Below are 24871 nucleotides of genomic sequence, written 5' to 3'. Positions count from 1 at the left end.
CCACGGAGACTAGGAGCAACCTTCAAAGCACTTTGTGCAAATATCAGGTCCCTTTCAGAGCACCGATGAAGTCTTTAGAGAGGCAGCCAGCTGGAGTGACATTATTCCCCGTGTCAAAGGAAGGACACAGGAGGCAGAGGACCGGAGAGGCTCATTATCGGGCGATGCACACGCAGATGCAAGAGAAAGCTTCAGCCTTCCAGCGAGGACCCAAGATAGCCACACATGCCTTGGACGAGAAAGAGCAGTCCTGCAGACAGCAGGGTGTTTTGTGCAGCACTGCACACATGCAGAGAGGCGCTCAGAAAATATCTGTTGCTAATCTGGTTAGAGAAGATGAGAAGGAAAATCTAAGAGAAAAGCACAGACATTTAGTTGTTTTTCTAACCAACTGCCTGGATCCTCACTTCTTAGCCCCCTGCCCCACACCCAGATCAACGGGTTAGTTTCATTACATGCTCCCATCCCTGCTCCCCTTCCCCCTAATGCCTGTCTCTCTTAAAAATCAACCCTAGAATACCCCAATAACAACAAACCCACAAATGCCAGACAGTGTGGTTTGCTATGAAGGGACATTATTTACAGTCCTGAAAGCCAGCTATAGGATCTGTATAAAACTGCATTCATGTGAGCATATGCTTGCTTGTGTATACAAAATGATTTTGTCAAGACTATAAAACAACTTAGAAATTGTCAAGTACTTGGGCAAAAATTTGGTTTAAAAATGTAATAGACTTGGTCAAATGTACATAAATTATGTTTTCTTATAAACATAGAGAAGGAACAGTGGGTAGTTATGACAAAAAAAGCAAGAAAAGCCATGCACTGCCCAGTTGCCTGTGGGTGCAGAGCACAGCTGCCTGCAGGTGCAGAGCAGAGCTGTCTGCAGGTGCAGAGCTCAGCTGTCTGTGGGTGCAGAGCAGAGCTGTCTGCAGGTGCAGAGCTCAGCTGTCTGTGGGTGCAGAGCACAGCTGCCTGCAGGTGCAGAGCAGAGCTGTCTGCAGGTGCAGAGCTCAGATGTCTGTGGGTGCAGAGCTCAGCTGTCTGTGGGTGCAGAGCTCAGCTGTCTGTGGGTGCAGAGCAGAGCTGTCTATGGGTACAGAGCACAGCAGTCTGTGGGTGCAGAGCTCAGCTTTCTGTGGGTACAGAGCACAGCTGTCTATGGGTACAGAGAACAACTGTCTGAGGGTGCAGAGCACAGGTGTCTGCGGGTGCAGAGCACATCTGTCTGGGGGTGCAGAGCACAGCTGTCTGTGGGTACAGAGCACAGATGTCTGTGGGCCAGTGCAGCTGCCTGGCTGTCAAAGCTTCATCTTCACCATAATCTCCCTCCACACTTTCAAGGGATACCGTTATCTTTGATGTGAGACTTAGCCAAAGAAAAAGTGATCTACTCCCACACCAAAAACAGAGATGTTGGACAGCCTATAATGATGCCCAAGCATAACAAGACTGGCTATGACTGTCACCTTATGGCCAAACTTTACCAAGTAGCCTTGTATATAGCCCAGCCAAGCCCTCCTCTTCCACAGGTATCAACCCACATCTTCCATGACAATGTCTAATTTCCGGATGTAGGATAGCGATGGGTATGAGGAAGGATAAGTGAAATCTAAATACACACTGAGCTTTCTGGGGTGCTGGCAGCCATCTGCTGTTAAGATGGAGCAACTTGGCAGAGAGTAAGTTCTGGCAGTTGACTGAGAATTTCAATCGATACGGTTTGTTCCTTAACAAGAAATTTCCCAAGAAAAAGTAAGAATCCAGAAGAGTGCTGAGTCCCTACTGTGTGCTAGGCCCTGTGCTATCTTATTTCTCCTGGCTTGCACAGTGGCCTAGGCATCCTGGGGCTACTTTATGACTGGGCAGCCCTCAACTAAGGGAAGACAGCTCTCCAGGCACACACATGAAGAAGTGGTAATGCTGGCTCTAAAGACATGTTCCACAGATTTGTGCCTTTTGTCCCAAACTACAGAACATTGGACCCAGAGAGGCCACAAATCAAAGGCCAGTTTGGCTGGGACAGCCACCTCTGACCTGCAAATATTCCTAAGGAGCCCATGGATAACCACCATCCCACACTGGAATACTAATTAGAACCCTACTTCCAAGATGGGGACCCTTCTTTAGAGTTTCTGCATATACGCTACACTTTTCTTTCTTTGGAAAAAGTTGCTATAAGTGCATAAATGGCAGCTAAGCACTGTCCTGTGGAGGAGGGCCCTCCACAGCTTTGTGTCCTGATTTCAGAGTGAAGAAAATTCTTGAATGGAAGAAGAAAATGAGGCAAGAGTAAAACCAGGAAATGAGGGGAGGAGGAATGTTGTCATTCCCAGGACCACCATGGTGCAAAGGGGTGCAAAGGGGTGTGGGGGCCCAAAGGGGCTTGCAGCTAGTTATTCATAGCCTCAGAAACCTAAGAAGGGGGGGAGGCAGTAACCATAACAACTGAGGACCAGACACCTCACTAGAATATTCAGAACCTAAAAGACTCTAAGTGACCCTCAAAAGGGAACACCCTTCAAGAATGACAGGTTTTGGACATATGGTGTAGCCTTACAAGTAAGCCAAATTTTAATCTGATTCAGGAAATAAAAAATAAATGACTCTCTTGTCTAAAAAAAAAAAATATCCCACGCCTTGCCAAGAAACTGTTGGCATGCAATTGCTGCTAGGTGAGAGAAAGGCAGTTGTCTTTAATGGAACAAAACTTAGTGTATTGGTCACAATCCAGGGCAGGCCGCACACCCAGGTGTAATCAGCCAACACAAACTGGGGGAAGGGTGGTTTGTTTGGTTTTTAAGAGATGAGGAATAAAGTTGGGTTGGTAGGGTAGTTGGGGAGAATCTGGGAGGAGTTGGGGGAGGGAAATATACGATCATAATAAACTGCATGAAATTTTTGAAGAATAAATAAAAGCATTGTTTTCTTAAAAAAATGAATAACAATAAGATCAGTACATGTAAGTAAAAAATATGAGAAGGTAAATAAGGGAGCCTTGTCTGACCAGCAAGGGTGTGGTGGCAAATGGTGCCTTGTGCAGGAGCAAGTTGAGCATCCTGGAAACATTCAGGTAAGAGCGGGCAGCCCTTGCTGCAGGAAGCAAGAGTGCACTCTCATGTGGAGTATGAGGTTAGAGTTGACCATTTTTATATGCAATCCACTATGCTGTGCTACCATGAATGAAGCGCTGATGGCCTCTGCTAATCAGAAGTTAAAAATGTTCTTAGTTAATTTAACTATATTGAGTTAAAGCTATAAGGTAAATCTAGGTCTAACTAGACTTGCACTTAAATCCAGAAATATTTTTAATCCAGTTATCAATGATCCCCTTTTTAAACTTTCTGGTAATAAAACTTGTAGACATCTGGGGCTTGTGAGATGTTCAGCAGGTAAAAGGGCTTCCTGCCAAATATGATGACCTGAATTTGAGTGTAAGGAAAGGGATAACTCTCCCGAGTGGTCTTGTGACTTCTACACATGCTCTATAGTTCTTATATTCATCACATACACACCACACACACACACACACACACACACACACAAATATACAATTATGTTTTTAAAGCCTTTAGAAGTCTAAACAAGTGGCCTTGTGCCTATGGGAAAGGAGAAGTCCCACATAGGCTTACTAATGGTTGGCCTTGGGTAAATCTCTAAGTTGTTCCCTTATCACTTCATCAAGCACATCGTATGATGCCCTTGATTCCATTGTAATTAAAAAAAAAAAACTGTAACCGTAACACTGTAAGGAACACACGTGAATTATCAGAAGATGAGATGAATAGTATGGATGAATGTGCTTTCCCATGCTGTTTTTATGTTGCAAAACAGTTGGGTTCTGTTTGGCTTGCACAGCAATCTTTAAACATTTGTATCCGGATGCCTTTAGGTATTAAGCCTGGCCCCTATTTGCCACAATTCTCCCAGAGCCCAGCTTATCCTGCCTTCTGCTTCTCTCACTATCCATCTGAGAGAAGTTCTAGGACACACACACATATACACTCCACAGATACCAGAATCCCCACAAGCTGGAACCCCCTATATAAATGTAGTACATTTACAGACCTCCTATTGAAATAGTAGCTCATTTCTAGATTATTTATAATAACTAATACAATGAAAATACTTTATAAATAGTTGTTATACTATATTGTTTAGAAAATAATCATCAAAATATCTGTACATGAGCAGTACAAGTGATTTTCTAATCTTTTCAATCTCGGGCTGGTCAGACACACAAATGAAGAAGCTATAGACGTAGAGGGTTGAATACCTCACGCCACCTTTCAGTCTCTGTGAGTCTATTCTTATCATTCTGCTACAATGACCCCAAAGAGAGAGTCACTGAATCCTAAAAGCTTTATATAGTGTCAAACACAAAATATTATTCCCGGTTGTTGCCTGTTCACATCCATGCATGCTTACAAATGCCTAGCAGCTAAAACACACCCTGCCTCCGTCTAACCTTCTTCTCCTTCCTCCCGTCTCTGCTGCCTAACAATGTTCAAGGTATATGTATGTAATAAATAGTCTTCCAACTAAATTTCAAAGTGTTTTTTCATGGGAACAGGAATTAAAACAAGAAATGCTTTAGGGTGGATAGGCACTGAACCATACACTGAATAAAAACAGTCGTTGAAATGAAGGTTTCAGCCTGGCTTTGGAGGTGGAACTATGCTTCCAGGTAGTATTGATAAGAAAGGTGTATGTCATCAATAGAAACGAGCACATGCAGAAACTCTCCCTTTGCACCCCAGCTAAAGAGGCTGTGGGACTATAGGATACACACTGTGTGCTGGCAGGAAACACAAGCAGCTAAAGAGGCCACGTGGGTACAGAAAACACACTGTGTGCTGGGAGAAAATGTAAGGCCTGCCATTAGCAGCCTCGAGGACATACTGGGGATGACTGTCATCTGGGTGGAGTTGCTCTTCCCCAAAGTTCCCAGGTTGTAGCAGCTCCCATCCCAGGCTTCTATAGTTTCTTATTCCCCTCAGACTCCCAGAACAGTGCTGGGCACAATAATCATCTCTATAGTCAGTGACTGATTGTAATCAGCTGGCAATGCAACACACACAGCTTACAAAATTCCTGCTAATACGGTAAATCTTACCTTCCCAGTCTCCTGATATCACACACAGAATAGCAGTTTTGTCTCATATCCTTTTCCAAAGAGGTAGCCAATGCTGGTGCCTCTGGTTCTTGGTGGAGTTTGCACAAGTGAGGATGGCATTCCATAGGGCGCATCGGGGACCTGGCCCAGGGTCCCTGTCTGTGTTGGTCTCCTTTCACCTCTCTGACAGCCTTGTAGGAAGACTCTGGTGTGGAACCCAGGCCTTCCCCTATGTCCAGGGAGGCACTGTCCCTCCAGCTGTCCTCTTGATCTAGGCTGGGGCTTTGCTCTGATTCAGTACACGTTGCCATGGTGAATTTTTGGTCTGTTGATAGTTCAGGGGTCTATTAAAGAAATGCGAAGGGTTACCAACACTCACATACCAAAGGAACTCTAAAAAAATGTTTAAGAAATAAAAAGTTTGGGGCTTAGCCGGCCTTTGGTAGCACACATGTTTAATCCCAGCACTTGGGAGGCAGAGGCAGGCAGATCTCTGAGTTTGAGGGTAGCCTGGTCTACAGAGTGAGTTCCAAGACAGCCAGGGCTACACAGAGAAATCCTGTCTCGAAAATCAAACAAAACAAAACAAAACAAAAACAAAAAAGTTTTGGCTAAAGAAATGGCACAGTGGCTAACATTATTTGCTAGGCTTGCAGAGGACCAGAATTCAGGTCTCAGCATCCACATCAAGCAGGTAACAATGACCATAACTCCAGATCCAGAGGATCTGATGACCTTCTCTGACCTATGTAGGCGCCTGCACTCATATGCACCGATCTACAGGCATACATATCCACAAACACATAATTTTAAATTAAAATAATTTTTAAAAAGAAATCAGAAGATTTTCTGGGTGCTTTTAGGTCTGAGCTATAGAGACAGAGACAAATCCAGAAATCGGCACCTAAATCTACAATCATCCCAAGCCTAGAAGCTAACACGATAGCAAAAGAACACAACCAACAACAGCCAGGGCAATATGTCTCCACTTAGACCCCAGCTATTCCACCACGGCAGGCCCTGTATATTCCAACATAGCTGAAGCACAAAAAAAGACCTTAAAAGTAACTATGTGAAGATGATGGAGGTCCTTAAAGAAGAAATGAATAAATCCCTTAAAGAAAGCCAAGAAAACACAAACAATGGAAGTAAATAAATAAAACTGTTAGAGACCTTAAATGGAAACATAATCAAAAAAGGAAATTCAAACTAGGGGAATTCTGGAAATGAAAAATTTAGGAATTTGAACAAGAACCTCAGGGGCAAGCTTCACCAACAGAATACAGGAGGTTGGAGAAGGAATCTTACTCATTGAAGATACCATGGAAGAAATGGACATGTTGGTCAAAGAAAATGTTAAATATAAAACACTCCTGACACAAAACATCCAGGAAATCTGGGACACTATGAAGATACAGAGGAAGGAAAAGAAACCCAGATCAAAGACCCAGAAAATATTTTCAACAAAATCTTAGAAGAAAAATTTTCTTAGCTAAACAAGTAGTTGTCCATAAAGGTACTTGAAGCATATAGAACATCAAGCAGACAGGACCAGGAAAGAAAGTTTCCTCAATGCATAATAAAATAGTAAAGACATAGAACAAAGAAGAATATTAAAAGCATCAAGGAGAACACACCAAGTACCATATAAAGGCAGACCTGTTAGAACTACCTGACTTCTCAATGGAGACTCTAAAGGCAGAAGGGCCTGGACAGATGTGCTGCAGACTCTAAGAGACCACAGATGCCACTCAGGGCTAACATACCCAGCAAAGCTTTCAATCTCCATAGATAGAGGAAAATGAGATATTCCATGATAAAGTCAAATTTAAACACTATCTAGAAACCCAGCCTCACAGAACATGCTAGAAGGACACTCCAACCTAAGGATATTAAATACACCTATGAAAACACAGGGAATAAACAATCTCAGACTGGCAAAATCAAAATAAGGAAAACACACATAATACAGACCAACAACAACAGCAAGACAACAGAAATCAACAATCATTGGCCCTTCATATATCTCATACCCATGGTCTCAATTCCCCCAATCAAAAGACACAGACTAACAGAATGAATGTGAAAACAGGATTCTTTCTGGTGCATCCACAAAGCACATCTCAAAACCAAGGGCAGACATTACCTGAAGGTAAAGGACTATAAAAAGATATTCCAAGCAAATGGACCTAAGAAGCAAACAGTGTAGTCATTTTAATATCTAACAAAATAGATTTCAAATAAAAAGTAATCAAAAGAGATAGGGAAGAACATTACATACTCACCAGAGGAAAAATCCTACTAGATGACATTCAATTCTTTTTGTTTGGTTGTTTGGTTTTTGTTTGTTTGCTTGCTTTTCCAGACAGGGTTTTTTGTGTAATTCTCCTGACTGTCCTGGAATTTGCTCTGTAGGTCAGGCTAGCCTCAAATTTACAGAGATCCACCTGCCTCTGTCTCCAAAGTGCTGGGATTAAAGGTGTGCACCACCACTTCTGACAACATTTCAACTCTTAACATCTCTGCCCCAAAGACAAGAGCATCTGTATTTCTAAAATAAATACTACTACAGCTTAAATCACATATTGACCCTCATACACTGAGAGTGGGAGACTTCAATACCCTGTTCTCACCAATGGATCAGTCATCCAGACAGAATCTAAACAGAGAAATATCACAGCTAATTATATTATAAACCAAATGGACCTAACAGATATTTCTAGAACTTTTCACTCAAACACAAAAGAATAAATATGCCTTCTATACTGTACCTCGGGGAACTTTGTCCAAAACTGATCATGTAATTGTCTCAATAAAATCTCAATAAATACAAGGAAAGTGAAATAGCTCCCTGCAGTCTAACAAACCACTTTGGGTAAAAACTAGATATCAGACACAACAGAAAGACCACAAACTCAGGGAAACTGAACAACTCTCTACTGAATAAAAAAAGTAGGCCAAGATAGTAATAAAGTAATTAAAGACTTTCTAGAATTCAATTAAAATAAATGTGCAGCATACTCAAACTTATGAAACACATTGAAAACAGTGCTAAGAGGAAAGTTCATAACACTCAGTGCCTACATAAAAAAAACTGGAGAGATCCCATACTAGCGACTTAACAGCACAACTGAAAGTTCTAGAACAAAAAGAAGCAAACTCAACCGGGAGGAGCAGATGCCAGGAAATAATAAAAAGCAGGGCTCAAATCAATAAAATGGGGGGAGAATAATGCAAAAAATCAATGAAATAAAGAGTTGGTTCTTTGAAAACATCAACAAGATAGACAAACCCTAACTAAAGGATGGAGAAAGAATATCCAAATTAACAAAATCAGAAATGAAAAGGGAGACATGACAACCGACACCAAGGAAAAACAGAGAATCATAAGGGCATATTTTAAAAACCTGTATTCCACCAAATTGGAAAATCTAAAATAAAAAGATAATTCTCTCAATAGGTATCACTTACTATAAAGTTAAACCAAGATCAGATAAACAATTCGAATAGATCTATAACCCCTAAGAAAACAGAAGCAGCCATTAATCTCTCCTTCCCAACCCCCAAACAAGAAAAAAGCAAAGCCCAGGGCCAGATGGTTTTAGCACAGAATTCTCCCAGACTTTCAAAGAGTTAACACCAAACTCCTTAAATTATTCCACAAAATAGAAACAGAAGGGACATTATACAATTCATTTTATGGGGCCATAATTTCCCTGATACCCAAAACCACATAAATCTTAATGAAGTAAGAGAATTACAGATCAATTTCCCTTCTGAGCATAGATGCAAAATACTCAATAAAATACTTGCAAACAAAATCCAAGAACACATCAAAAAGATCATCCACCAAGATGAAGTAGGCTTTATCCCAGAGAAGCAAGGATGGTTCAATGTAATCCACCATATAAACAAAATGAAAGGAAAGGAAAAAAAAAACACATGATCATCTCATTAGCTATAGAAAAGGAGTTTGGCAAAAATTCAATACTCTCCTTCATGATAAAGTCCTGAAGAGATAAGAGATACAAGGGACATATATAAACATAACATAGGAAATTTAGAGCAAGCCTGTAGCCAAGATCAAATTAAACGGAAAGAAAGTCAAAGCAATTCCACTAAAATCAGAGACAAGACTGTCCACTCTCTTCATACCTATTCAATATAGCACTTGAAGTCTTAACTAAAACCATAATCCCACTGAAGGAGATCAAAGGGATACAAATTTGAAAAGAAGAAGTCGAAGTATCTTTATTTGCAGATGATATGATAGTATAAATAAGTGAGCCTAAAAATTCTAGCAGGGAACTACTACACCTGATAAACACTTTCAGCAAAGTGGATAGATACATGTTTAATTAAAAAAAATGGTATTCCTTTTATATACAAATGACAAACACTGTAAAAGAAATAAAGAAAGGTTGGGTAATGTTGGTACATGCCTTTTATCTCAGCACTCAGGAGGCAAAGGACAGCGGATCTCTGTGATTCTGAGGCCAGCCTGGTCTCCAGAGCTAGTTCCAGGATAGCCAAGGCTACACAAATAACCCAGTCTCAAAAAAAACCAATAATAGGAAAAAAGGGAAGGGTAGAAACATCAGGGGAACGATATCTTTCATTATAGCCTCAAATAATATAAAATATCTTGGGTAACTCTAACCAAGCGAGTGAAAGATTTTAATGGTTGAAAACTTCAAATCTTTGAAGAAAGAAATATAAGACAATGTGAAAAGATGGAAAGATCTCCCATGCTCATGGATCAGCAGGATCAACATAGTAAAAATGATCACCCTACCAAAAGCAATCTTCAGATCCAAACACAATTTCTCATAGACCTTGAAAGAACAATTCTCAACTTCATATGGAAAAAAAAAATATCCAGGACAGCTAAAACAATCCTGAACAGTAAAAGAACTGCTTGATGCCCCATGATTTCTACATTCAAGTTGTACCACAGTGCAATAGAAATGAAAACTACATGGTGTTGGCAAAAAAGCAGACACGTTGATCAATGGAATTGAATTGAAGACCCACACATAAATCCACACACATATAAACATCTAAGTTTTGAAAAAGAAGCCAGAATTACACACTGGAAAAAAAGAAAGCATCTTCAACAAATAGTGTTGAGCCAACTATATGTCTGCATATAGAAGAATGAAAACAGATCCATATTTATCACCCTGTGCCAAACTCAAATCCAAAGGAAATCAAAGACCTCAACATCAAACCAGACACACTGAACCTGATAGTAGAGAAAGTGGGGAATAGCATTGAATGCATTGGCACAGGAGACAACTTTCTCAACAGAATACCAATAGCACAAACACTAAGACCAACAATTGATAAATGGGACCTCAAGTGAAACTGAAAACTTCTGTATGACAAAGGACACTGCCCATAGGACAAAAAGGAAACCTACAGATTGGGGGAAAAAAACTTTTATCAACTCTACTTCTGATAGAAGACTAATATTCAAATGCATAAAGAACTAGATGTCAGCAGACTACTGGAAGGAGAAACATAAGCAGCAGTGTGGTGGACCAGATTTTCCAATGAAACGGACCTAAGAAACAAGCTGGTGTTGCTATCCTAATTTCTAACAAAATAGACTTCAAACTAAAATTAGTCAAAAAAGATGAAGAAGTTTATTTCATATTCATCACAGAAAAAAATCCATCCAGATGAAGTCTCAATTCTGAATTCTGAACATTTATGCCTCAAATCCAAGGGCATTCACATTTGTGTAAAAAAAATTACCGAAGTTTAAAAGTTTAAATCACACATCACACTCTGTACATTAATAGTGAAAGACTATGAGACTGAGTGAGGTAGCCTAGATGCAGAAAGACAAATATAATATGTACTCACTCATAAGTGGCTTTTAGACATAAAACCAAGAATAACCAAAGTACAGTCCACAATCCCAGAGAATCTAGACAACAAAGAAGACCCTAAGAGATAAATACATGAATCCACCTAAGACAGAGAGAAAGACAAGATCTCCTGAGTAAATTGGGAGCATGGGGGAGAGGGGAGAAAGGAAGGAGCATGGGGAAAAATGTATAGCTCAGTTTAAAACAATAAAGTATAAAAAAAGAAAAAAAGAACTAGATGCCAAAACAACAAATAATCCAATTAAAAAGTGGGAAACATATATAAAAACAGAATTCTCAATAGAGGAATATCAAATGGTTTCAAAACAATTAAGAAATGTTTAACATCCTTAGCCATCAGAGAAATGCAAATCAAAACAACTCTGAGATTCCATCTTACACCTGTCAGAATGGCTAAGATCAGAAACTCAAGTGACAGTTCATGCTGTTGAGGATGTAGAGCAAGGGGGAACACTCCTCCTTTGCTGGTGGGAGTGCAAATTTATACAGCTACTATAGAAACTAACATGGTGTTTCCTCAGAAAGTTGGGACTCAGTTTACCTCAAAACCAGCTAATACCACTCTTACACATATGCCCAAAGGATGCTCCCTCTTACCACAAGGATATTTGCTCAACCTTGTTCATTGCAGTTTTATTTATAATAGCCAAAAACTGGAAATAATCTAGATATACCTCAACAGAAGAATGGATGAAGAAAATGTGGTATATTTAAAGCTCAGCTTTAAAAAAATCATGAAATTTGCAGGTAAATGGAACTATAAAAAAAATCATCATGAGTGAAGTAATCCAGACCCAGAAAGATAAATGTGGTATATATTCATTTATAAGGGGATATTACCAGTTTACCAGTTAAGTAAATGATAATCAAGCTACGATCAGAAGACCTAGAGAGGTCATGTAAAAAGGAGGGGTTGGCGGGGCGGGGAAAATACAGGGATCTCCCAGCAAGGGAGAAATAGAATATATTTTATGGGTGGACTGGAGGAGTGGGGGATCAGGTTTGGCGGGAAATAGAGTAGAAAGAGAATGTGAGGAGAGATGGCCGGAATTGGGAGGAATAGCATTTGTGGAGTTGGAAACTTAGTGCAGAGGAAACTTTGTACAACTTCATAAATGAACATGCTGGTCTTTGATATCTCTTTTGAATCATTTTTATTAGTTTTAACATCTGCCTGGTTCCCTATCTGACTGGGTTATACATGTATGAATATTTAAAACCCCATGGAAATTAGGATTTTATATTTTCCTGAAAATTAGGTCAGTATCCTCACTCTACAACCAACTCCCTTCCATCATAGATCACAGTGCTGAACTCCCAGTCCCGGGCTCACTGAACAGAGGAAGCTTCATAGCCACACCAAGGATCCTCCCTTGGGTGAGCCTTTGAGATAGCAGGTGACCCCATCAAAAAAAAGGAACACCCCAAAGATGCACACTTGAATTATAAATCATAACCAGTCCCTTGCTGGTAGACTGTGCCTATTATAAAGGGTATAATAATAATCAAAATCTGAAGTGGAGGTGATTTTAAAAAATAAAGAGACAGAGCAGTTTCCACTCCTGGGAGAGCCCCTGAGTCTCCCTTCAAGGTCTTGCTCTCACTCCCTCCCAGACAGCCTCCTGCCCTCACTCCTTAAAGTTTCCTGTGATCTTGATGGCCATGCCTTTTGTTATCCTGACTCCTCCATTGACAGTTTCCCTTTGACTCTGCATCCCTAACGTCACTCCCCCATGAAGAAGGCCCCCAGCTTCCTCCTGCACTCCTCTCAGCTTCTGCCTCTGTTACTCTACACAATGCAAGTTCTTTCCAGTTCCCAGTGAATCCACCACAGCCCTCACGGCTGCCAAGCCTCTGACCCTATGAATGCCATAAGTGTGGCTGTAGATGCCAATGCTCATAACCTTCCTCAGCATCAGTTCTGTTTCCTATAAATGATCTTCCATCTTTCTCAAGTCCCTAGCACCATTCTCCCATTTTCCCTCTTCATAGCAACAACAACACACTAATTAAGAGTCCTCCCTCACCCACCCAGGTCTTACTGGTCAACCTCTATCTCAACCCCATTCGCCCTTCACCTACCAGCCATCCACCTCTTTGCTCTACTTTATGGCAAATTCTGAGTGGAATATCTCCAGCAACTTAGCTTTCCTAACTCTCAAGAGCACATATCTGCCCATTTCCCTCTCCAGTAACAACGTCCACACTGGTACATCCTGCTTAGGGGAAGTGCTTCGCTCAGACCCTTGCGAGATGCCTACTGCTGCCTGGTCCAACCTTTTCTCTTGCCCCATCTCCTCCACCTCACTCTCACTCTGTGTGAGATGCCCACTGCTGCCTGGTTCCGTCTCTTCTCATGCCCCTCTCTCAGCCTCAGTTCTCTGTAGCAGACCTCTCACTACTAGGTTCTTCATGCTCCAAGGAGGGGAGGGGCTCAACCATTCCATGCCTTTACGTAAGTCTATGTACTCATGTTTTCTAATCTGGACCTCATATTTGTTCTTCACAAACAGCTACTTGATTGACTTCCTTACTGCAGCCCCAAAAGCATCTCCATTATTTTCTGTGATACCAGGAACTATTGCTTTTCCTCCATGCACTCAGGGAAAGCAGCTGCTGGCTCTTGACCACCCAGCAGCTGCATTCAACTTAATGGAGATATGTTGTATTAGATCATGGACCCCTTGTTCCATCCGGCCCGGCTAGCTTATGCCCGAAATAATCACACAGAGATCTATCTGTATTAATTAAATTGCTGCCTGGCCCATTAGCTCTAGCCTCTTCTTGCCTAATTCTTACATCTTGATTCAACCCATTTCTTATAATCTGTGTAGAAACATGAGGTAGTGGCTTACTGGGAAAGATTCAGCATGTCTGACCTGGCAGCTTCATGGCAGCGGCTCTCTGCCTCTGCCTCTTTTCTCCCAGCATTCTGTTCTGCCTACTCTGCCTATCTAAGCTGCTGTCCTATCAAAATGCCAAGGCAGTCTCTTTATTTAACCAATGAAAGCAACACATAGAAAGAAGACCGTCCTAAACCAGAGATGCTTCAGTAAAGCTAGGGTTCATCCTTACCACCATTGCATACTGTAATGTGGGTGTGCTATTCTGGACAGGTGCCAGAGGCCACCTCAGCTCCAGAGCTCCCTGTGGCATCAGCTGAGGGTCCTGTTAGGTGTGTACACTGACCTCCTCCTCTGCTGAGGACAGCTTTCTGACCTACACAGGCTCCCTGTCCTCCAATCTCTGTCAAAGAGCCAGTTTCCCAGAGACCAAGCAAGGAGTCCCCAGCAGTTGACAGATCATTTCATGTGTCAACTTGACCAAGCCAGGGTACCCAAATTTTTTTAAAACACCACAACTGATATCACTATAAATGTATTTTGGGATGTGGTTAACAAGTTAGTAGCTTTTGAGTAAAGAGCATACCCTCTAGGCTGTGGAGAACCTTATTCAATCAGCAGAAGTCTTGAGGAGTAAAGAGTCACTTTTGCCCAGAAGAAATTCCACCTACAGACTACCACCCCACTCACACCACACAGCTCACCACATAGAACCTGCGTCCACCCATGTGCTGCCACCTGCTCCAGCTGCTCTGTCCTGCCTGCTCCCCTCTGTGCCACCATCTAAGCATCCCAGGTCTCCAGCATGCTGGTTTGCCTTGTAAAGTTTACATTAGCTAGCCCCAGAATTATATAAGTTAATTCCTTATAATAAGTTTCCTATCTGTCTGTCTGTCTATCCATCCATCTATCCATCTATCCATCCATCCATCTATTCACCCACCCACCCATCCATCCATCCACCCATTCATTCATCCATCCATCCATCCATCCATCCATCCATCTATCTATCCATCCATCCATTATCTCTCTCTCTTTGTTCTGTTTCTCTGGAGAACCAGACTGATATACATATACAGGCAAAGCCCCCACGTTTCTGTGGTCACACTGGCTCTGACCTCTGCCCCAGTCATACTTATCTGTTTCAGGCTTTAGGTGAGTGGGTATGCATTTTATTCCTCAGTGTGGATACTCCTACACGGAAATTCTTTCACCTTGGTTCTGTGCTCAGAGGACACAGCCTTGAACTTTTATAACCAAAGCTTAACCTTTTTTTCTATACATCTATAAGATGGCCCTGATGGTGGGAGCAATGGGAACAGGGAAGAAAATAGATGCACTAAGGTTTGAGGGGCAGAAGTTTTCCTGCCCCCACTGGAAAGGGCTGGTGTTGTCCCCTCCCCATCCCCAAAAGTAGTGATGACCATTTCAGGACCACCAGGTCGAAAGTGAGTGAAGAGAGACAAGGACCCATATCTTACCTGCCATCCCAGCTCCATCTCAGGCAGTGTCCCAGGATGGGGTCGGCAGAGGAGCAGCGTCACTTCCTCTGGAGCCCCACGCAATAAATGGAGCACTTCCTACAAGAAACCCAGTCACAGTCATATCTGGGGTTGCCTCACTGTGGTTTCTACTTTGTACTATTCACTGCTCCCAGGAAACCTCCTCCCCTGGCACTCTGACCCACAGCTTGGCTCCAGAGAACTTGGGAAAACACCATTGTAAGCTTAACTCCCCAAATACCCAGGATCCAGGAGCCACAAACTTGGGACCTCACAGCAGCAATACACAGAGGACTTGAGGAATCTCCTCATAATGAGGCTGAGGCCCAAGGGCTGTTCCCCTGTGGAATTGCAATGACTTCATCTCCCCTGAGGATCATTGCCTTCTCTCAAGACCCTGCCTGCTTCCTTCTACATTGTCCAGGGGTAGTCTTTCCAAAGTGCACTCACCTGCTGAGCCACCTCCCTCCTCACCCCAACCACACAGATCACGGAGCCTGCATGTGCCTGCCACTGCCTTTCAAACTGCCCTTTCCCACCTGCTCATCTTTGTAACACAGCCTAAGCCTCTACAATTCTGAACCTGTGCTTGAGGTGCCCTCTCACTGCCAGAGTACATGGTGCCAACATGGTTTCCATTGCCCGTCTCCATCAGGATCTTTCAATCTCCCAGCCTTCTCCACATTTGGGGCTAGATAATTCTTTGTAGGGACCCAGGTCCTGTGTTTCAAAGGGTGTTCAGCAACATCTCTAGTCTCTCTACCCACCATATGACAGTGGTACATATCAGTTGTGACAACCACAATTGTCTCAGGATTCACCAAAAGTCTCATAAGAGACAACACCCATCTCTCTCTTTTTCCCTCCCTCCCCCTCCTTTCCTCTTTCTTTCCATCTCAGCTGTCACGCAGAGAGAAGCTTCTTTTTTTCCCCACACTCCCCATCATCAAGTTTGCTTCACCAAAGATCTATAGCCAGCGGAACTAAACGATCATGGACTAAAAATCCTGAAACTATGAGACAAACCAAGTTTCCCTTTGTAATGTCAGCTTCCTCACACATTTTGTCACCATGGCACAAACTCACAGCCTCTCTTCCCAGAACCTAACTATGTCTACAAAAGCCTGGGCTTTTCTTTCATGATTCTTCATCGGTAGAGTCTGTGGTTTTCCTGACACAAAGCTGTCTCCTCACCACCACCCCCATATCTACAGTCTTCAGGAACTGAAGTTCCCCAGTAGTGACAGAGATCTGCACTTGGATCACACAGACATTTGAAGAGGAGAACTTGTCATCTAAACTCACGTGGTTCCAGGAATGCACAACTCCCCTATCTCACTCAAGCTTTGAATACCTCGCTTATGTGGGCAGCATGAAGCAGCCACATAGGCTTGGCTGGAGGGAGGGACAAGGAAGAGAGGGGGCTTGGTATGCTCCTGGCTTCCTCTGTTGGGTCATCACAGAATGACTACATCTACCAGTGAAGGTCTCACACTGTGCCAGTGAACCCTCGCTACCCATTTGGTCTCTAAGGTTGAGTAGCTGCACCTTCTCATGCCCTGAGGCAGAAAAGGTAGAGAGCTATACTCCATATTACTTCCCAATCACACGCTCACACCATTGTTAAAGTCTCTTCAATAAAAGTCTGGTGTAGGAAGTCCTTCTGTTTGGTGTGTTGCTTTCATTGGTTAATAAATTAAAAAAAAAACCGTCTTGCTTTTTGATAGGACAGAACTTAGATAGGCAGAGTAGACAGAACTGAATGCTGGGAGAAAAGGCAGAGTCAGAGAAGCCATGGATCCTCCGCCAGAGATGGACGCAGGTTAGAATCTTCGGTAAGCCACTGCCATATGGCAATACACAGATTAATGGAGATGGGTTAAACTAATATGTAAGAGTTAGCCAATAAGAGTTAGAGCTAATGGCAAAGCAGTGTTGTAATTAATACAGTTTCTGTGTGGTTATTTCAGGTTTAAGCTAGCTGGACAGTTGAGACAAACAAGCCGGCCTCTCCCCTGCAAAAATAGTCCTTTGCCAATACTCCATCTAACACAGACATTTCCTTGGGACTTTGTACTACAAGTCTTCCTCTTTCTTTCTCTTCCCCACCACCCTCACTAACATATTGTTTTTATTTTTAATTATGTCTACACCTGTGTGTTTCTGTATGACCATGTACATGTGAATGCAGGTGCCTGCAGAGATCAAATAAAAAAAAAATAAGGATCAGATCCCCTGGAGCTGGAGTTAGAAGACTTTGTGGGCTACTGGACGCAGGTGCTGAGAACCAAACTCAGGCTCTCTGCAAAGCAGTAATGTGCTCTTACCCACTGAGCCATCTCTCCAGCCCCGCATATTTTTGACCACAAATAAAACTAGGACAGTCTATGCCACACCATACAGGCAAAGCTATAAATTCAGCACACAAATCTCAAGGAGAGTGGAAAGGAACTCTCTTTAGTTCCTCCAGCTTCACCTCGCCTCCTAGAATGTACACAGATTGACCATTAGCCAGCACATAAGCCAGGTTTCAGGTTCAGGTTCACTGAGGGGCCTACTGAAAAGCAATGCTTACTAAGGTCATATATTTTAAAACGGAGATAGAAAATAAGTATGGGGCCGGGCGGTGGTGGCGCACGCCTTTAATCCCAGCACTCGGGAGGCAGAGGCAGGCGGATCTCTGTGAGTTCGAGGCCAGCCTGGTCTACAAGAGCTAGTTCCAGGACAGGAACCAAAAGCTATGGAGAAACCCTGTCTCGAAAAATCAAAAAAAAAAAAAAAGAAAGAAAATAAGTATGGGCATATCCTATTGATTGCTTTCTGTAGGCTCCAAGCCCAGGTTCAAGTGCCCAAAGTATTCTCTGTGGGGATGGCCCTCAAAGAAACATGACTTATATCAGCTTGCATCCAGATTGTGCTCCCCATTCCCAGTTCCAATGCAGATTTGTGCTCCCCACCCACAGCTCCCATCCAGATCTGTTCTCCCCACCCCCAGCTCCCATCCAGGTCTGTGCTCCCCACCCCCAACTCCCATCCAGATCTGTGCTCCCCACTCCCAGCTCCCAACCGGATCTGTGCTCCCCACTCCCAGGGCTCTGAGCACCTGGAAGGCAAGGCCATCTATGGGCTTCCCGTTCACTGCCAGGATGATGTCACCAGCTGCAATGGCTCCATTTTCTTCAGCTGGCTGCCCAGGAAAGAGCCTCTTAATCCTAACAAGGTTGCTCTTGATATGGCTGCCATTCCCTCTCTCCATCTGCATGAAACTGAATCCCAAGCCACTGCTGTTCTTCTTCAGTTTGACTTCAAATGTAGGACCTGTAACAGGGGGATTCATGAAAATAGACCCTTTGGTGGGTGACAGCTAGCAGGCCTTGACCTATGAATGAATCATCATGGAGATGATGGCTTCTGTCTTACAGGGAAGTTGTTCCTGCACTAACTTAATGACAAAGTCCATCACACACATAACAGATCTGTGCTGCGTACAGATAGAGTCTACATTGTAAATGCAAACCATAAAGGGCCTTTCAAAGCTTTCAAGTAGCTACATGCTTTTATCTATTTATTTTTATTTTATTTTATTTGGATTTTTGAGACAGGGTTTCTCTGTGTAGCTCTGGCTGTCCTGTAGCTCTTGTAGACCAGGCTCAAACTCACAGAGATCTGCCTGCCTCTGCCTCCCAAGTGCTGAGATTAAAGGAGTGTGTCCCCACCACCCAGCTGCTACATGCTTTTAAAAGTGAAAAAAAAAACAAGTAAAATAATATATATTGCATTTAACTCAATACAGGTGCTCCTCAGTTTACAAAGGGATTACTCCTGGTAAATCTATGAGAAAGACTGTGTTGAGAGTGCACTGAATGACCCTAACCTGCCCAGCATCCTAGAATAGCAACACAGGGGCTGCAGTTTCCCTGGCAACAGTGGTTCTAAGCCACATCTTATCACCACATCCCAGCATCATAATGAGAGACCCAAGTTCCCAGCATGGCCTCTTCTGAAGATGTGTGACTTTCACACCCTCGTCATGCTATGTTAGAGACTGTCTACATATCTAAATGACTACCACATCAGTATGCAATCACAAAAGATGACTGAGGTCATCTTCATTCTTCTCGCAGACTAAATCTTTGAACGCTAGTTCACTGCATTTTAATTGCCACAATCCCAATGTTTTTTTTTTGTTTTGTTTTGTTTTTTTTTTTTGGTTTTTTCGAGACAGGGTTTCTCTGTGGCTTTGGAGCCTGTCCTGGAACTAGCTCTTGTAGACCAGGCTGGTCTCGAACTCACAGAGATCCGCCTGCCTCTGCCTCCCGAGTGCTGGGATTAAAGGCGTGCGCCACCACCGCCCGGCAATCCCAATGTTTTTATTTAATTTTTTTATTTTTACTTTATTTTAGGCTTTACTTGTTACTTTTTTAATTCATTTTTCTTTTTTAAATTGTTTTCATTGAGCTATGTATTTTTCTCTCCTTCCCTACCATCCTCTCCCCTCCCCTTCAACCCTCTCCCATGGTCCCCATGCTCTCAATTTACTCAGGAGATCTTGTCTTTTTCTGCTTCCCATGTATGTTTCTCTTAGGGTCCTCTTTGCCATGGAGGTTATCTGGGATTGTGAACTGTAGGCTGATTTTTCTTTGCTTTATGTCTAAAAGCCACTTATGAGTGAGTACATATGATATTTGTCTTTCTGAGTCTGGGTTACCTCACTCAATATAGTGTTTTCTAGATCTATCCATTTGCCTGCAAATTTCAATTGTCATCATTTTTTTCTGCTGTGTAGTAATCCATTATGGTGGCTCCCCTTTACCTGCTCCTGTAAAGATTGTTGCCTCGGACGTGCTCTGACTAAGGTCGCTGGCTCAGACCTGTTCCCACAGATATCCCTGGTTTGGGCCTGCTCCCCCAGAGGTCCCTGGCTTGGGTCTGTTCCCATGGAGGCTTGGGTCCAGTCCCTAGAGGTCTCTGGCTCAGATATGCTCCCTCAGAGGTTCCTGACTCACACTCAGTCCCAATAATCCCAATGTTTTAATGATGTGGGAGAGTCTTCTGTTTTGTGTTGATTTCATTGGTTAAATAAAGAGACTGACTTGGCCCTTTAATAGGACAGAAAATTAGGTAGGTGGAGTAGACAGAACAGAATGCTGGGAGAAAGAAGCTGAGTCAGGCAGACGCCATAGCTCTCCTCTCCAAGATAGATGCAGGTTAAGATCTTTCCTGGTAAGCCACACCTCGTGGTGCTACACAGATTATTAAATATGGGTTAAAGCAAGATGTGAGAATTAGCCAATAAGAGGCTGGAATTAATGGGCCAGGCAGTGTTTAAAAGAATACACATGACAGGTGTTTGCTGTACTAAGTCTTTAAATATAAACAACTAAATTTATATGTAAGGATGGAGCTTTAGACATAGGCTATCTGCTTATAGCATCCAGGAAAGCTTGTATTACATATACATGGAGATGTGGGATCTTAATCCTGTTTTTGTATATGCAACATGAAATTTTATGTAAACAGATCAGGGGGACAATGACAATCAACTCTGAAGAATGTTCTCCCTGCCATTTTGTTTGGCCATGTACACTGACCGTAAGGCCAGTCTCTTCTGGATCACAGAGATGGACACAACGTTGGGTATCTTGGGAGTCTAGTAAGCAAAGGGAGTCTCCGGGCTTCTCCTGGCTTGTCTTCACTAGTTGAGAAGGTAAGCAGTGAACAGAGGGACAGAGCCTTGGCTTGCACGTTTTCACTAGAGCAAGAAAGGAAATAACTGAAGCAGAGAGTGAGGTCTGCGGCATGAGCACATCTGCCATTGCCACCCTGGCTTCAGCTGTCCCATGTTTAGCTCATTGTCTGAAGTTTCCATTTGGAGTGAGCGCATGGAGGAGTCGAGGGGAGAAGAGGCAGCCTTGATTTAAGGATGACGTCATCACCATGCATCCAACCTGCCTCACAGTTCCTATAGCACGGCCACAGCAACCCCTACAGAAGGAGTGGGATATGGTAAGCTCCAACCCATGGTGTTCTGTGGAAACAGGCCTTTCCCAGCAGGAAACAAAATCACATGGACATGCAGAGAGGTGGCCCAGCAAGAGATGCAGTGTGCCCCTCTAGCTTGTCACAGCTCTGACTTTTTAAAGGATGCTACAAACAGGGCTAGCTTCCTGATTGCCGTGTCAGTCCCAGAGTGTCTAAAGGGTGCTACTAACAGGGCTAGCTTCCTGCCAGTCCCAGGATGTCTCTGTTGCAAGTGCCTGGCTGGAATGTAGAACCAATTGTATTTGAAAATTCCTGACCCTTTCACCTCCGTTTCATCCCTAAATATTTGTGTACAGACATGAATACTCAGAAGGGTGATCAGGAAACTGCACAAGACTTGGGAGCAGGATTATTGGTGGTAGTCATGTGAGCACAATGTATTATTGTTTTTCAAAGAACATTCCCCCCAGTTCAGACAATGATCCTGAGCCACGCTGCTCTCTCTCTCTTTTTTTTTTTTAACCCAGAGGAAGCCTCCCTATCTTTCCCCTCTGACCTGACAATTCTACAGCAGTACATGATGATGACAATAGCAACGCTCAATTCTCTCTCCTCTTACCATCTGTCACTGAGACACAGCTTGCAGGCCTGCCAGACCGGGCTGTTACCAGGGAAACAGCCATGTGCACATCTCCCATCCTGTCATCAGCGGAAGGACTCGGTAGCAAAATCCTGGGGCTTCTCCTCTCTAAGACCAGCCGTGCCACCTAGAAAGATGAGTGGACAGACTCAATTTGCACGTCACACAGCAACCACAGAGCTTCTTTATTTTCTGCTGCTTCCACTAAGCTGCTCTATTTGCTTCTCAAATCTAGCCTTGCCCTACATGGGGTACAGATTGGCAGATGCAACGGTAACCAGACAAGAGTGCCGCTGGAGGTGATGTGTGTACCTCACTGTCGGCACGTTCAGTGGCAAGCTTGCCTCCTCTGCCCCTGGTTTGCTCTCCCGGCCCTCCTCATTCTGCTTAAAGTGTTCCTCCCTTTGTCTATGATCCTTTGGATCTTGGAGTCATTCCCCAATCTCAAGAGGCCACACTTGGAGTCATCCAGCTCTCCCCTTCTGCCTCTGTGCTCCTTTGGTTTTAAGGCTTATGAGTTCTTCAGCAAAAGTAACTCCCTTGGAACCTCTCTGTTCCCTCTCCACTGCCAGGGACACTGTAGCAAGCTCTAACCCGGCTTGCTGGCCCATTTCCATTTCTTTGTCCACTCCCAGCACGGTTATGAGTGAACTGGTCTAAGACACAAAGCTGAATTTGCAATGACCAGTTAAAAGTCCCCAGTATCTCCAATTATCTGAATCCCAAACCACGGGATGGTCTCCCAGGCCTGTGCTGATCGACCCTCCTCTATTTTTCCTGGCTTGATTTCTGATCCTTTTCCCAACAGCATCTCAGGCTCTCATTACCCAAAATGGTTCAAACGCAGTGGCTGGACATCACCAGGTAGTGAATTAGAAGTGCCAAGCTTCCATTTGGGGCACTTGACCATGACGCCATCATTCTGCTGCCATTGTCATTCAGCACCAGGCCCAAGACCCCACAGGGGCAATTCTTACTTGTCACTGTGCAGGCGTCCAGACATGTTTTCTCTAACCACATACATAAGGAGGGCCTAATAAACAGATGATGCTAAGTAATTATGAGCCCTTCTGAAGATATGAGGCGAGACTCCAGCTGTACACGGAAGTCAAGTAGAGGGCAACTGAAATCTTTTCTCTCCCTGTTAACTCCTCTATCACCAGGAGAAAGCCATAGAAATAAGTGGCTCTGGATACCCGAACAAATAAAGGGCTCCCATGTGAGTCGGATGACAGAGCCCCGTGACAATCCTGGAACCCTGCGTGGGCATCACACAAACTACAGGGTGCACTGAGCACCTCTAGTTCCCAGTATCCTGAATCTCTACCTCACTGCAGTGAACAGAAACCCTGTACTACCCAACTCAGGTCCTGGTGGGTACCCACCTGGTGGGTGACAGACAAGGACATGATCAGGGAGATGGGGGTCACTGTGGGCAAAGTGTGCAAGAGTCAGAGCCTGACTTCAGGTGCTTGCCCTGGTCAATGGGGTTGGCACAGGCAGGGATACAGCCAGAGACAGCCACCAGGAGCCTGTGTTCTGCCTCAGTTCTGTTCTGCTGTCTGAGGCTCAAATCAAAGCAAGCAACTATACGCTTTCCAAATCTATTTAAAGGGTGTGAGGTTTTCTACTTTAGAACATCTGTCTGCCACCTCCTGGCTTTCACATTCTCATAGAAAAATGGTGTTGAGATGAAGAGTGAGAAAGGAGGAAAAGGAGACTAAAAAAGTCCTGTTTTATTTCTCGGCTGCCTCGTTCTTACCTGGAGGCAACTGCTGGGAAGCTCTGGAAGTAAGGAAAGGTCCCCAGGAATGACATACGCACCTGCCCAGGACCCTTGAGACACTGCACAGCCTGCTTGTGAGTGAGGCCGCACAGACTCACTCCATCCACCTGCAGAAGCCGGTCACCTGGAAAAGGAGGGCTGGTCATGTGCCCTGTCCCCCAGGGATGCTAGAAGAACTCTCTGTAAGACTCCTGCCTATGGGGTAGGAAGCAGAGCTGCCAGGTGGCCCTGGGCTCAGCAGGAGCCTGCATGAGCCTGAGCATCAACTGCCTCTCTGGACTGCTGTGCCCCTGGGCCTGTTCCTGAGGCACAGGACAGAGCAAGGACTTGAAAGCCTGTCTATTATTGGCTCATAGAATGGCCAAGTCAGGTCTTGTCACCCTTGTCTTTCCTCCCATTCTCCTGTGAAACTATTTTTTAAAACATTTTCAACTCACTCGGGGTAATATTTATATCCCGAGGATGTTTTCTGTTTCAAAAAAAGGGTCAGGGAAACAATAGCTGATGCTAGAAATACTGGAGCTCAAGGGGAAGCAGAAATAAATAATATCTCCAGTGGCTTTTTCTGGTTCAGTTGCACAATTTCGGGGAAGAAAAACCACTCTTTCCTTCAGAGCAACAAGAAATGATCCAGGCCAGAGAAAACACTCACAGAGCCCCTGTTCTAAAGTGGGGTCACCAATGCCAAGTGTGTTTTCTAGAGGAGGGCACCTCATGATATCCCCCATCTGAAGTGAGGTCACCAATGCCAGCTTTTTTTTCTGGAGGAGGGCATAAAGAAAGCTCACAATGGCACCCATGCTAAAGTGGTGTCACCGGTATCGGCCCTGTCCTCCTAAGGAAGCAATGCTCTCCTCCAGAAGCAAGTTTCTATTACATTTCCTACTTGATTTTTATTATGGGCTTTAGACCACTGCCAACTGATCAGATGGGTGAAGCAGATGAAATCCCTTTCCCCACCCTTCCCAGGCAAAGACCTCAGGCCCTGGAGAAACAGGGGGCTCTAAAACTGAAATGAACAAGGCTTGAGCTTCCCAGGGTTCAAAGCCACAGAAAGCAGAACTCCCAGGATGACATGGCCCTCACCCTGCAGGATCTGTCCTTC

The 24871-nt window shown here is 43.7% G+C and overlaps 1 protein-coding gene across 1 annotated transcript; it reads right to left on the bottom strand.

Annotated features, from left to right (window-relative positions):
* Window positions 1-219: 219 nt before the first annotated feature.
* LOC121455353 (putative protein FRMPD2-like) lies at window positions 220-23912 on the bottom strand. Its single transcript, XM_041663015.1, has 6 exons — window positions 23805-23912; window positions 21960-22107; window positions 18462-18676; window positions 15338-15436; window positions 5117-5460; window positions 220-350 (listed from the first exon to the last, which is right to left on the bottom strand). The coding sequence occupies exons 1-6, from the start codon at window positions 23910-23912 to the stop codon at window positions 302-304; spliced, it is 963 nt and encodes a 320-aa protein (XP_041518949.1). The 3' UTR covers window positions 220-301.
* Window positions 23913-24871: the final 959 nt, after the last annotated feature.

The sequence above is a fragment of the Microtus oregoni genome, unplaced genomic scaffold, assembly GCF_018167655.1.
Source record: "Microtus oregoni isolate MIOR12 unplaced genomic scaffold, Mior012 000013F_ref0000133, whole genome shotgun sequence".
Lineage (NCBI taxonomy): Eukaryota > Metazoa > Chordata > Mammalia > Rodentia > Cricetidae > Microtus > Microtus oregoni.
The sequence above is the reverse complement of the archived record's forward strand: the minus strand, read 5'-3'. Positions and strand labels throughout refer to the sequence as shown.